The 15,048-nt window shown below is 49.7% G+C and overlaps 1 protein-coding gene across 3 annotated transcripts in view; it reads left to right on the forward strand.

Annotated features, from left to right (window-relative positions):
* LOC123364788 (serine/threonine-protein phosphatase 6 regulatory ankyrin repeat subunit B-like) overlaps positions 1 to 15,048 on the forward strand; it is an 83,773-nt gene that overhangs the window by 19,098 nt on the left and 49,627 nt on the right. For 2 of the 3 annotated variants that reach the window (XM_045007174.1, XM_045007175.1), the window contains 4 exons: positions 8,070 to 8,183; positions 8,411 to 8,515; positions 10,126 to 10,224; positions 13,890 to 13,991. In XM_045007174.1, the coding sequence (XP_044863109.1) occupies positions 8,070 to 8,183; positions 8,411 to 8,515; positions 10,126 to 10,224; positions 13,890 to 13,991 (420 nt within the window). Of the gene's footprint in view, positions 1 to 8,069; positions 8,184 to 8,410; positions 8,516 to 10,125; positions 10,225 to 13,123; positions 13,227 to 13,889; positions 13,992 to 15,048 lie in introns of those variants that run through there. The other variant, XM_045007176.1, reaches the window with a different exon arrangement.

Raw genomic sequence — 15,048 nt, forward strand, 5'->3', positions numbered from 1 at the left:
TGTATTGATGCTGGGTGCATAAAAAAGTCAATAAACACCTCAATATAATATGCTTTTATGTCCCCCTGGTGAGTAACAGTTAGCTGATTCCAGCCATCTCATGCTGGGCACTGTTAGCCCTGGACAGTCTGCAGATAGAGGACCTCCCAGGCACTACAAGAAGTGGGGCTGGTGATCCAGAAGGAGGTGCTCTTCCCTGAGCTGAGGATCCATTGTGGCATTGGGTGACTGCCACTGGAGGTGGGAAGGGGGGAAATGTGATTGGGGTCTCTGCCTCTCCCTCCATTTATTCGTGACCCTGGCTTTTAGGGAAGGGAGGTGGGAATGAAGGAGGGGGAGATGAGCATCCGGCACAGCCTTGAGCTGCGCCTCACTCTGCTGTGCTGTGTCCCTTACATTTACAAACAACAGCCTTGCAGAGCTCCCAGACCTGAACCTAGATTACTAAGCCAGTGGGGACCAAAAATTGGAACCAGCTGCTGTTTGTTCTCTCACTTGTGTTAATCGACCTGGGAGGTCGGTCAATCTGTCTATTCATCCATGTCTCACAGTGTTTTATACTGCTGCCCATCACCACAGTATCCAAGCGCCTTCCATGTAAAATCCCTAGTGGACTTCATAGAGGTCTTAGTCCTCTTCCAAGCTACCACCACTGGTTCCTTTGTTGGGGCTCTTAGCAAAGACCCTGGAGGCTGACCTACCCTGCCCCTCCAGGCCAGGGCTGAGGTATATTGGCTTAGAGAATCTGCACAGAGTCCAACCCATGTTGTACCTATACTGAGGAGAGAGATCCCATCTAGGGTCACCTCCAACCTGGCACTGGTGAGATGGGAGAAACTGAATTCCTCTTCCATAGAGTGTTGCTGTTCACTTCAGCCTAAGGTCCTAAGTTCTCACTCTGTGGATGCCTGGGATGGCGTCAGCAGAGGAGAAAAGGGGGAAGGTGAATCCCAGGCATCCACAATGGTTGGGGTGGGGGACACAGATACATACATTTGGTTTGAGGGGGGGGTGTTATGGTCATGGCCAAGTCGGGCTCTCAGTGGAACACCATGTGTCATTTTGTGTAGGGCCAGGTAATCCCTGGGACAGCTCTGCCTCAATGTGCTTTTTGAATAGCCCCCAGTATGGATCTTTGTTAGTGAAGTAGGTGCTGGGTTGGTAACCCTGCCGGCTGACATTATTTATCAACAGGCCAGCTTCCTGCCCGCCTCCCTTGATCCACGGGCAGCGTGCGAGAGCCGTTCAGGCTCATTTCCTTTCCGTGCTTGGCTCTGGCTGCCCCCTGGCAGTGGTGCCAGTTGGGACCAAGACCTTTCCCCCTCAGGGACTGAGACCAACTTTCATTTGCTCATGGGCCACCGCACAGGTACCCCCTTCCTCCCTCCCCCCATCCTAATGTGTCTTTAGGGAAACAAAAATCCTCTTTCTCTTATTAACAGTGTCCCCGAGCTGCCCATTCAGAGGGGTAGACAACTGTGCATAATGGAGCCATTGTTTGGGCAGTTTTCCCATCCTACCCCAGGAGAAATAACTCCCCTGCTGCTTTCTCCCAGGCCTACTTAATCGGGCATTGCCACTGATGTTCGGCAGCGCGGTGGCCTGAGGCAGCCCTGTGAAAAGACAGCAGGCAGGTCTGGAGCCAGGGCCTGTTGTTTGGAGCCTTGCGTCCCTCGTCCCAGGGCCAGCGTCTGAGGTTAACGCTGGGCATAAGGGAAGAATGGGCTCCCGAAGAACTGGGCAGGGAGCGGGAGCGGGAGTCGTGGCGGTAACAGGCGGGATTCTTCTCCCCACTCCCAGGGGGCCCTCGCGTCGGTACCCTGGTTCTGAAAGGGTGCCAGCAGCAAGCCTTGCTCAGCCGCTTCACACCGGCGGTCTGTCCACGCTGAGCCAAATTCAGTCGTGCTCTTTGTCCACTGAAGGACTGAAAAGAAACGAGGGACGGATTTGGCAACGGGCTTTGTGAGGGGAATCATAGAATCCTAGAATATCAGGGTTGGAAGGGACCTCAGGAGGTCATTTAGTCCCACCCCCTGCTCAAAGCAGGACCAATTCCCAACTAAATCATTCCCAGCCAGGGAAGGAGCTTAAATACCAGACAAGTGCCTTTGGGCTTGTCTACACTAGAAAGTCCTATTGCTTTAACTATACCGGTACCATTAAAGATGCACAAACACCATACCCCAGTGTGGACAGTTATATCAGTATAAAACTGCTTAAAAGTATAGCTGTTCCTGTACAGGAAGGGAAATCGCCGTCACCTTTATACTGGTATAACTGGATCTATGCTACGGCTTTTACCTGCATAAATATATCAGTAAGATATCACACCTCTAACCAACAGAACTATATTGGAAAAACTTGTATGTGTAGATGAAGCCTTAGAAATCTAGCTTCGCTCTAGTTAGATAAAGATAATGAACAGAGCACTCCCTAAGGCTGCATTGTCTGACCTTCCCAGTCCCAGGTTGCTCTTGGAACCCATTTTCCTAACAGAGAAGTCATATTACTTCAGGGGAAGAGAGTTCAGAAGACCATCACAAGCTCTGACCAATCCAGTGTCCATTAGACAAGAGTCTTCCTCAACATGGCGTGCCTGCCAGGTCAGGGTTGATGTACAATGACACGAGGCAGCTGGGGGATGATGTCCTACCGGTGTCCATGCTGTCCCTTCTCTGCCGTCAAACCATATGGCTGGAGTCTCCCAGGCTGTCAGTTCAGCACCTTTCCCCAGCAATGAATTTACACAGGGCAGGAAGAATTCCTGTATTAGAACAGACAGATGGTAACTGGAACAAACTAGCAGGGGAAACTGAGGCATGGCCAGGCCTGTTGATGGGAGTGGTCAGACTAACTCTATACAGTCTCTATCACTGTGACATCTGCCTCTATCTCTAGGCAATTGCCTGGTGCTGTCGTTCAGGTGGCTGGTTCATGATTTTCAGAAATAATGGGCCTGATTCTGACTTGATTTATGCTGGTGTAAATCAGAAGTAAATTCACTGAAGTCAATGGGCTCATGCTAGTGTAAAATCAGCATGAGATCAGGATCAGGCAATATGGGGCTGATCCTGATTCCACTTCTACTTGTGTAAAGTATTCCTGCTGACATCACTGGCTTCCCACCAGTGTCAGACTAGGGTAGGTGAGAGCAATAGTGGACCTGAAACTTCCTTCCAGTCAGAACTTCTGCCTCCTGTTGGTGAGATACCAGATGGGGCGGGATGTTGAGCGGGGGACAGGGAGGTTGGGATGAAACAGCCAATATGGGTGTTTTTTGGAATGAACTCTGCAAAGGAGGTACAGTCCAGCAGTTATTGTACACCGCTGTCTGAGCATGCCAAAGTTCCTGAGTGCCCTTCTCTGGAGAGAGGGCACATTTCTCATCTCTGAAAAGAGCTTGGATCTTGTGGTATATTGAAAACTGTGTTAAAATTACAAGCTATCACTTTAAGTTTATAAGGGGTTTCTTGGTCCTGCGTGCAAGCTGGAGGACTCTGTAGGGAAATGTGCAATCTAGGCCTTGAGCAGTCAGTCTACAGAGAGCCAGCCTAGAGCAGGATGGGCTGAATTGTGTTTCTCTGCCTTAGAGAGCAGCCTGCTTTGTCTTTCTCTGGTTTTAGTTCTTGCAGGTTATCGTTCTGAATTCTAAGAAATAAAGTCAGGTTACGTTGCAACTTCCCAGCGGGCGTATTTATGCCTTGTGAAATTAACATAACAGACTTGCATGTGGGCATCAGCTGGACATGAGCTCTGAAAGGCCTGGAAATTCAGTTTAGAGAGGGTCCCATAAGTTTGGATGCTGATCTGAACTGTTTGACTCTGTGTGTTTATGGGGCACCAAACGGAGCGAGGGTTAGCATCTTGGCTTAAAGAAATCATTGGGGCAAAGTGTGATTGTACCTTAAGCAACATCTCAGGTGTGATGTTGATCCTTGGATGAGGGCTGGGTTTTCCTTCATTTTTCTAGCTTCTTTTCCAACAGCTGAATGGGTGGGAGGATCTGGCCTAAAGGATGCTCATCAGTGGCTTTAGTACTGCCCTCCTTATGGGGGGCAGGAGTAATGGGCCCCACTGGTTCTGCCTCCCACACCTGTCACCTCCTCACTGAGGGCTCTGTGAGAAGCAGGTGCCAGTGGTGTGGTACAGCACTTCCAGGGGTATATTTTGTGTCCTGGGTTCCATTGAGTTAAATCCACTGAAAAGTTTTGTCTGCTCTTGTGCTGAGCCCAAGAAGCTGGGTGAGAGTGAGGCGCTCGCTGGGAAAGAGGCATCCATTCAGGACTCCAGCAGAGGCCCAGGCGGCTCTTCAGTGGGGATCTCTCCTCAGGCAGGGGTTAAATTCTGGGCCCTTTCCATGGACAAGAGCAGGCGAGGGGAGCAGGGAAAGCAGCTCAGCGTGATCAAGGGCTGTTCTGAGGGTTGGCACCTGCCAGCTGGCACATCTGAATGGTGGCTGTGAATGACAGGAGGAAGGCAGGCTACCCATGCAGCGCTAATCCTCCCCTATGGAGGTCACCCCCCACTGCCTTTCTGAGCCATTGTTGTTGGGCCCTCTGCCCTTCCCCCACACTTGGAGCAGCAACAAAGGGCAATGGGGAAACAGTGTTCAAATTCCCAGGGAATGCGGGGGTGTCTTTAATACTCAGTTTTAGCATTCACCTTTGTTCCACTTCGGAGGTTTCCTTGGGAAATGCTAATGCACAAAGCAGGGTCCAGCAAGCCATGCCTGAGAGGGCTGTACTGGTAACTCAATTAGCTAAGTGAAAAACCTTGGGCCAATACATTTGCATGAGCATCTTCTGTCCTATGCCCTGCCAAAGCAAATGATATCACTGGGTTGCCCGCGTTCTAGCTGGCTGCATTACGTTAGAAATGAATATGGTCTATTGCAAACAAACGGTGTCTCCATCCATGAAGTTTGGAGTGATTATTTTGAAAGAGTGATGGATGAGGAGAACTCAGTGGAGGAATTAAGAACATGTCCACCAAACTCTGGGGCATGATAGATTGCATGCAAGAGGAAGAGCTTGCAGAGGCACTTTAAGAAAAGGGAGAATGCACGTGGACCAGACAAAGTACCAGGGAGATGCAGTGGTATCATTGGGAAGGTATCAAGTATCTTACAGGTTTGTTTAATGTTATTCTTAAGAAAGGGAAAATGCCGGCTGAATGGTGTAAAAGCTTTCTGGTGCCTATTGTTAAACATAAACACAATGTTACACTGAGTGCTAATTATTGCCCGGTTAAGCTGAAGTCACATGCTATGAAAGTAAGGGAGACGATTACGAAATGTGTCTCTGTTAAATGGTTGGAATTTGGCAGGGCCAGTATGGATTCATGCTGGGAAGGAGCATGATTGATGCCATGTTTGTGCTACGAATCTTCATGGAGAAGGTCAGAGAAAAAAATATGGCAACTAGAGAAGGTGCAGGCTTATGTACCAAGGTGACTGTGGCAGAGAGGTGTGCCAGAAGGATATGTCCATCTTATCCAGGATATATGTATGGTGGAGTGACTACTGTAGTCAAAACTACCTGAGGCTCCAGTTGAGAATTTCCAGTCAATGTCGGCCTACATCCAGGTTCAGCATTGAATCTCTTTTTGTTTGCAGTTGTCGTGGCTGTGATAAGAGAGAATATACGGGGGGAGCTGCCTTGGAACACACGGTTGGTTGATGATTTAGTGATCTGTGCAGTAGATCGTGAGACCCTGCAAGCCGACTTTAAACTGTGGCAACATCGTTTGGAGTGGGCTGGGCTTAGAGGAACATAGGTAAGACTGAGGCTGTGATAACTGAGGGAGGTGGGCTCCCCATAAAAGAATCACTGGCAGACAGCTGAAAAGCATGAAAGAATTTAAATACCTAGGCTCAGTGGTTGCTGGTGATGGTGCCATTCTGAGTGATGCCTGGTACTGTACTAACCCTGCCTGGTGCAAGTGGCGGGAGCATGACCCCGGTTGTCTGGGACAAAAAGATGCCAATAAAGGTAAAAGGTAGAGTGTATAGAACTGTAATTTGACCCATATTAATGTATGGGACAGAATTACGGCCAGCCACAGGGAAGGAAATCAATATACTCGCCACCACGGAAATGAAGATGTTGAGATGGTCAAAGGGTTGGACACTCCCTGGTAGGTTGTAAGGGACCTAATGTTTGTTGCTCCAGTTGCAGACAAGTGGAGGGAGACTAGACTAAACTGCTGTGGGCATATCTAGCAGAGACCTGAGAGCTGTATTGGTAGCATGGCTCTTGCAATGACTGTGGACACAAGGTGACCAAGGGGGAGAAACCAAAGACTCGGTACATAGATCAGATATCAGTGGAGCTCCTAGAGATCAATCAGCAGAACAGCCTGGTGTTTGATCATGAGTATTGGAAGATGGCTATAAAAGTCACTGACCTCGAATGGGGAAGTGGCAAGGAAGAAGACAATGATGATCCAGCCGCTAGCTGGTGCGGGGGTTGGCAGCTGGGAAGGCATGGGAGGTGGTTTAGGTTACTTGGCACCTGGATACAGCGGAGGGCTTTGGCACTCTGGAGACGACACCGATCTTCTTTCCCTCCCCCTTGTGTGGAGAGTTGGAGGAGACTCAAATTTTTGTGAGCTAGGGCTTGAATTTAGAATTTCCAACCTCGACCTCAGCCGTCTGCCCCACTCCAGTATTCAACCCAGCCTTTGCTCCTGCATCCAATACTGGTGCATAAATACAACTAGGTTACTCATGTTGCTATTTGAATTGTCACTGGTAGGCTTCAGTGTCAATCATGTCAGATGAAGGGTAGCAATTCACACCCCTCCGAGCTATTGCTTCATGCACATTTGCAGGCTTGGGAAGAGGGCACTGCATCAGTTGACACATGATGGAGAAGGTTAATTCGGAACCCAAAGGGCTAGAAATGTGGTTGTGTTGCAACTGAAAGCTTAGATTCTGCAGCAGTGAGCCGACTTTGCGGCTGCAGAACCACAGAAATCCAGACACCCTGCCTGCAGCTTGCAGAGCGGCTGTGCATGTTGGAAGCATGCCGGAGCGTGTGCTTCTCCGTATAAAGCACATGCATCTTGTGGGTGAGACCGGTCCTGCCCACTCTCCATCAAGGGGTCCCTTGTGCTTTGTGCAGGAGTAGAGTTGTTAGCTCCAGTGTCCAACTCAAGCATGATATTCATGCTGCCTACAACTCCCCTATAGTTTCCACTTTGCATGTATCTTCTCTTCCCCTCCGCAGCTCCAGAGTGCCGATGCTGGGTGGTTCCACCCCATAGGCAACTGTCTAGCCCATATATACATATACGCAGCCTCTGATCAGTGCTTTGAGACCCTTTGTCTGGAAGGCACTACTCCAAAGCCCATTGGAATCGATAGAGAGATATCTGGCTCTGGATCAGGCTCCATGTGAATCATGATCTCTGGCCTATCTCACGAGGTTGTCGTGTGGCTTAAGCACTTTGAGATCCAGGGATGCTATAGGAGACAAAGTGTTTTTCTTACGCCCAGCTGCCCCTCACTGCAATGCACTCTGCTACCTCGCTACCCTGAGCTGGGCATGTCAGTATCGTGGCTCCACACCTCAAACAACCCAAGAAAGCCAGAGCAGTGGGTGTGGGGGGACAATGACTCCATATCTAGCACTCGCCTCCCTTCATAGCCCGGTGCCCGCTAGGATCGTAGCCGGCCGAACGTCCTTTACAGCAGTCACAATGGATCTGAAGCCCCGTGTGAGAACACCTTAGCAGCTCCTCCGGAAAGTGGCTCAGGCTGTTCACTGTTACCCCGATGACTCATCCCCTGGTGCAGTCTCTTGCTTGGTGAGTGAATTGCTCACTGCACCGGAGGCAGACTGCGTAACTGGAGTGCCGTCGCTAGGGAGGGGCAGCTTTGTTCTGCAATGAGAGAGCTGCCCCTCGGCCCAGCCCCTTTTGGCATCAGCATCCGTTGCTATTTCTGTGGCCCCAGAGGTGTGCGTGGGGCTTTTCAGGCGAAGAAGAGATTAAAGGAGAAATCCGCTGTCTCTGCCCCCTAAGCATGTTAGTCTAAATCTGCCCCTTGCCTTCCTTCCCCATTGCAGCCCAAGGAGCAGCTGCCTCTTCATTACGCAGCCCTCCGTCCCATTGGGGCTGTCGGTGTGATGCAGATGCTGCTGAAGGCTTCTCACAAAGATGCTAGACTGAGCCAAGACCAGGTGAGCAGGGGCCTTTCCCTATACGTGATGGGGGTAGTGACTTCTTGTAACACGGGCCTGGCTTGGAGGCCAGAGGTGGCACTAAGTGAATGCCATGGGCTACTGGGCTGGACTGGGGCAGCCTGAAACTCCATCTCCATGCCTGAAGCCCGCGTTCCCTGGGGGCGCTGCATGAAAGGTGTCACCAGCCCCACCCAGGCTTTGGTTTCCTTCTGCCCTCTCCGCAGGACGGCCGCACTCCTCTCTTTCTTGCAGTGGAAGCTGGGAATCTGGGAGTCTGTAAGGAACTGCTTTCCATGCACGCCGCGGCCCAGCTGAGCGCACGGGAAAAGGTACCGGACACACGCCCACCCCGCCGCTGACACCGCAGCTCGCCCTCCAGGCAGCTGGTTTTGTGTCTTCCCCACTGCTGCATCACCAGGGGCTGGAGAGATCAAACTCTATCTAAGAGCTAGCCCGAGTCCTACCAACTCACTCCCCATACGCCACGCTTGGGGCCAGATGCTCAGCTGGTGGAAATCGACGTAGCTCCATTGACATCAATAGAGCTATGCTACTTTACACCAGCTGGCGCTTACAATCTGTCAGAGGAATTAAACCCCTCCGCCGATTTGGTGCCTGTTCGTTTCCTGCTCTTGGGCCTCCTCTGCCGGTTCTGAAGAATCCGTTAACATCTATGCTGTGGGCAGCCAGGCGAGGAGACAGGGAAAATAGCTTGTGTTCAGTTCAGGCCCCATTCGGGAGGGCGGGGGGGAGAGGGATTGGTGTTTGCCAAATAGAAAATTTAGGGGGCTAATAGGGGGAAAAAATAAATGTTATTTTCTACTGTGCGTTAAAACGGTACAACGAAGAGCAGAAAGAATGTTCGGAAAAGTCTCCCAACGTAGCAGCACCATTAGGTGCCTTGGTGTCAGAGTACCCCAGGTCTGGAATTGTAGGCTGGGGTTAATATGCATGGGTAGAGCTGGGGGGGGGGGATGGAAAGGGAATCGCAGACAACTTGCAGTCAGGCAGGGCTGTGTGAGGGGGCCCTCTAGACGAGAGTAGCTGGAGGTGGAGGTGCTGCAAACTAGGAATGAGATGCATTGGTAGAGCCGTGTGTATGTGAAGCTTGCACGATGCCTGTCGCCTGAGTCAGAGCTGTGCCCTTCGAATGCCCAGATAAGGTAACCCTTCAGTATTCTGCAACGGATACTAAGCAATTCTCCAAAGGGAAAACCTGAACATCTGTGCAGTGGTGGCACCAGCGGCAGATTAACAGGCCTGTGCCCAGGGTCTCTGGCCAATTTTGGGCCCCCGGGAGTGCCAGAACGTGTGTACAAGGGGGGAGGGCCACCAGCATTGGGACTGTGGCCCCACCCCTGCTCCTCCTCTTCCCCCCGAGACCCCCACCCTCTGGCCAGGCTGGAAGCCAGAGCTGGGCTGTGGTAAGAGCTGCCCAGGGAGCCTGAGCTGCCCTGGGGAGCCCAAGACCTTCCACTTTCCCTGGGTGGGGTGTTGCGTGCCCAAGAACAGGCCCCAGCCCATGTGCCCCCCTCAGGGCAGGTGCAAGGGGCTCCCCAGAGTGGCCCAGGCTCCCTGGGCGACTCTTACCAGGGCCCAGCTCTGGCTTCCAGCCTGGCCAGAGGGTGGGCCCTCGGGGGGAATTGGAGGAGCAGGGAGCAGGGCCTCATGGGAGGTGTGGTGAGCCAAATGTTCTTTGTGCCCAGGGCCTCTGGGTGGCGGGAGTGTGACTGGAGCAATGTTAGCCACAGATAATGGGTGACTAATAACAAAACATACAAAAGACAAGGCCAGTATTCAATGAACCAGAGTAATATGTTCTCTAGCTCCTGAGATATCAGCGTTATTGGGGATAGTGATAGTACAGAAATCAATCACAATTTTCTGCATGATTGAAGATTGATTGATTGACAGGCAAAGCGTTGCTTGTTCTTTACAGAGATACGGTGACACTGTGTTGCATGCAAGCTGTAGGAAAAGAGATGTGGAAGTTGCCAAAATCCTAGTGGAGTATGGAGCTGTGGTGGATTGCCAGAATGTGAGTATAAAATACACAAACCTTGGTATTGTGAGCACAAGTTTTGCCTTTGCTATCATTAGTGCTGAGCAGAGTCCCCCAATAGCTGATCAATTGTAAAAACAAATGTTGCTTCTTTCTCTTTCTCTGTGGCACCTTATAGACTAACAGACGTTTTGGAGCATGAGCTTTCGTGGGTGAATACCCACTTGGTCAGACGCATGTAATGGAAATTTCCAGAGGCAGGTATAAATATGCAGTCCAGAATCAGTCTGGCGATAATGAGGTTAGTTCAATCAGGGAGGATGAGGCCCTCTTCTAGCAGTTGAGGTGTGAACACCAAGGGAGGAGAAACTGCTTTTGTAGTTCAGCTTTAACCTGAGGTTTCTTAAATCAAAAGTTCCTTGTCATGGAAGTATTCAACCAGCTCATTAATAAACTAAATTATCCTTTAAAAATCCACCCTTTAACTGCATGCGTGCTGAAAATGAATTTAATATCGATAATAGAGATAATGTGCCTGTATGAAATTAGTGATGTTAAATGTTTGCAGCTTTAATACTGAACTAATTTTCTTCACGCTTATTTTCAAGTCTCCCTGGCCATGGCTGCACTAGGAACATTGGTACAAGTTAATTAACAACAGAGCAGTTGCATCATTGCTTACCAACAGTGCAGGTGTGATGCCCGCCATGTTGGCATCATAATATACTGGTTGATCGAACCAGTGGCCTCCGGAGTTAAAAGCCTGAATAGCTATAGCTTGAACTGAAGAGGCAAGGCTCCCTAGCAGGGGCTGAAACAGACTCCTACCCTCTGAATCGGGCACAGAGGTTTTCCCGTCCTGCAAATATTTTCGAGAGTTCAAAATTTGTCCTGTCTCAAATTGGGATGAAAAGTCAAAATCTCAAAAATGTTCACGACCCAAAAAACTTGCTTTTTTATTTCCATTTTGGATTATTTGAAACATTTTATTTTAAAAAAATTTCAATTTTGACTTTTTTCACCATTTCCCCAGTCTAATTAGCTTAACCTAGAAATCAAAACATCATTTTGTCCCCAAAAGTCATTTTGAAACAGAATTTTCCATTTAGAAAAATGTCCAAATGAAACATTTCAACAACTCGGAAATATTTTTCTCGACATTGTTCCAAGTCAGGAAATTCGTTGAACCCAACCCTGTTTCACAAACAGTTTTGGTTTTGACGAATCAGCGTTTTTAGATGAAAAATTCTTGACCAGCTCTCCTCACCAGAGGGTTACATAAGCACTAAGGCAGACAGGACTCTGGAGTTTTTGACCCTGGTTTCAAAGTTGTGGGACCCATGTTTCATATGTCTTCCAGGGTCCATAATCAAATGGGGATGATTGAAGAGGTGGGGTTATTCTTCTTCAGCCATACATTCTTTGTATGTGTCTCTCTCTCTAGCTACGCTATGGATTGAATCCTTCTAGCACTGCTATCGTGAAAAGGGTCTAACTATGGTTGTTACCAGTGCAGTTTCACGTAGCGGGGCTTAGAGTCAGTGAGCACAAATGAGAGGGGTCCATCACTCTAATCAGGTGCACAAAAGTCAGGGATTGAGGCAGGCTCTGTGGGCAAGGGAAGCGTGTTACCAGCTGGGGGCCAATAACCTTCCCCCAAATTATTCGTTCTCTTCCTTGTCTTCTTCTCTAATAAACCCAAAGATGCAGAAAATAAGGAAAACACCTGTTCCAAAGAGCTGTGCAATCCTTTGCAAGGTCCTTTCAGGGATCCCAGAAGAAAATGGTCTCTGACAAGAAGTTTATTTTACATTAAAACTTTCAGGACTAACTTAAACAGTCAAATAAACAAAGCAATTTTGTAGAACTGCAAGGCCAAAAGGTCCTGGGTTATTTATAAAGGGCCCTTAAGTGAATTAGGCAAAATGCCAAGATAAATCTAGTCTGCTAGCATTCCAGCACCAGGGCAGACTTAGCACTAGCACTTGTCAGCTTTGTGCTGAAATATATTGAAAGGCCCGTTAGAGTTCAAACCCACCTTCTCCTTCCAGCGTTTGGCAGAGTAAGGAGGCTGGTTTTAAAAGGAACGTGTTGATTCGAAGGACAGGTTCCAATGTACAATCACATGTTTACAAACGTACTCATTAGAAATGGTTCAAATGGCCAGTCGAACAACCCCTATTGATCGTGTTCTCTGGTTGTGATTCTCTTTGGCAGGAATGCAAGTGCCATTTTCAGTTCTATATTTTCCCCAATAGTTGATGCTAACAACTTTTACAAGAGTTACGTGGTTGGTGGTTCTCAACTGTTCCATGCCAGCACCCCAGGTTAGCTAAGAAGGAGAGCAGACCAAATTTGGTGATGAATCCTGGTCACGTGCCACCTGACGCACATGGCACAGATGCTAAGAAGACCCCAGGTTACAGCAGAATAGATCTGGGGACACCCTTTTATCTAGCCATAAAGAAAGGGAGGGTGGACAAGACCCGCTGAGACTTGTTCACATACCTCCCCATGGAGTTGAGGACTTGTGACCTAATTAAACACAGTTCATTGGGGTGGCTTCTGAATAGATGTAACTGAGTGGAGAGGTCCACTGAAGTGTATGCTGGAAGCTCTAGCACACCTACTGCCCACACCTACTACCTCTCTTGCATCCGAAGAAGTGGGTATTCACCCACGAAAGCTCATGCTGCAAAACGTCTGTTAGTCTATAAGGTGCCACAGGATTCTTTGCTGCTTCTACAGAACCAGACTAACACGGCTACCCCTCTGATACTACTGCCCAAGGAGAGTCTGCTTTAGTTGGAGTGGTGGGACCTGGGCTTTTGGAGCAGAAGGCTCCAAGTTCCATCTGTAATTATGACCCAAGAAGTCCTCAGCAGAGGGTCATAGATTCTTTACATAATACAATAAAAGGAAAACAATGGAAGGAATTATTCGGAGCTGATCTCTGTCAGTGTCACAGGGTACTGGCTTTCGAGGCATTGAGAACATGGGAAATTGCACAAGGGAAACCATGAGAGTAAGGGTAGATGGTAGGTTGGGTTTATTCAGGGACCATCTTCTTGTTCTGTGTTTGTACAGCGTGTAGCATAGTGAGGTCCTGGCCCATGACTAGGACTCCTAGGTGCTCCGGTAATACAAATGATCAGTAATAATTCAGAGTTGATCTGCCCCTCATTGAAAGCCTGATCCAAAGCTCATTGAAACCAATGAGTCTTTCCATAGGCTTCAGGAAGCCTGAAGTGAGAGACCTCAAAGAGACTCATGTCAGGCTGAGAGATTGTCCTGTCTGAGCTGCAAATACATCCTATTTGCCGGAAACCCCGTTCTCTGTTTGCAAACTGCAGGAGCTGGGCCTACCCAGTTCTGGAACAGTGCTGCATCTCTGAAAGCTGATCTGGCTTCGTTTAGGCCAGACCCTGCTCTCCAGACAGCAGCAGCCCCAACGCTACAGGAAGCTGCAACCTCACTATCTCCAGGCGTGGTACAGTGACATTGGTTAACCTGGTGATGTCACTCTAGGAGGCTCTAGGAAGCTTTTAGGGCAGAGGAGTGATGCTTTAGTGCAACACAAGGTGGCCATCTCAGGTACCCAAATTCTCCTGCCCAGTAGGTTATCTGCTTGGGCTAAGGGTGGAGCCGCTGGGCAGCTCAGTTATGCTACACCCAGGACGTTCTAACGCCCTTTGTTTTAGGATGAAGGTCAGACTCCTCTACATGTCGCTGCGTGGGAAGGCGATGAAGCCCTGCTGAAGTTCTTCCATCACTGCAAGGCCAAGACTACCATAGCAGACAAGGTGTGTAAAAGGGGGCGGGGAGTGGGAACTGGCTGACTTAGGGAGTGCTTATTGGGATTGCGAGTCCCTTTTTTCTGCACTTCAATACCGAACTGAGAGGTGTAATAGACGGGTGGATGGATGGGTCAATACCATCAACCAACAGCGCATACAATGTGCAGCACTGCACCATCAGAGTAAACTGCCATTGGCTCATCCCGAGATGGAGACACGGTTACTTAGACATGCCAGAGAGCTGATTAACCCTTTACAGACCATCCTGAGGCAGGGCCGCCCAGAGGGGGGAGCAAGTGGGGCAATTTGCCCCGGGCCCTGCAGGGGCCCCGTGAGCCCTGGCCTGGTGGTGGTCCAGGTCTTCAGCGGCATTTCAGTGGCGGGGGGTCCTTCAGTGCTGCCGAAGACGCGGAGTGACTGAAGGGCCTCCCGCCGCCTAAATGCCGCCGAAGACCTGGACCGCCGCCGGGTGAGTACAAGCGCCGCAGCTCCCCCGCTTTGCCCCAGGCCCCCTGAATCCTCTGGGCGGCCCTGTCCTGAGGGCCCTGTTTGGGTAATTTTGGGACAGCTAGTGGTGCGATATACCTGTGAAACTGGCGGACACAACACGACTCCGTGAGGGGCACCTTTGATTACAGAGCTTCTGGTGTTAATGGCCTGGAAGCCCTCAAACTTGAATCTGCCTCAGCAGGCAGACAGTCCAGACCAGGAACTTCCCTCCACTCGTTAAACTGCATGGTGCTGGTGCAAGTGGCTTGTCCTCCTCCCCTTCCTCATCCAGGCAGGCAGCAGCCCTAGGCAAGGTAAGGGAGAAAAGACTTTCAAGGGCCCATGCCAATCAGCCCAGGAGAACAGCCTTTCCCCTCTTCCGTAAGGACCTGTCTCTTAACTGTTTCAGTTCAATGAAGACAAAGAGACGCGAGTTGTTGAATGAACTGGTTGATCGTTCATGCAGCTGACTCTGCATACGTCACTTGGTTTAGCAGTGCTGTGTGTTGTGGTGGTTTAAACAAATGTTTGGGTGGGCGGTAGTGCTGGTAATAGGTTGGCACCCTTGGCAGGT

The sequence above is a fragment of the Mauremys mutica genome, chromosome 2 (genome assembly GCF_020497125.1).
Source record: "Mauremys mutica isolate MM-2020 ecotype Southern chromosome 2, ASM2049712v1, whole genome shotgun sequence".
NCBI lineage: Eukaryota > Metazoa > Chordata > Testudines > Geoemydidae > Mauremys > Mauremys mutica.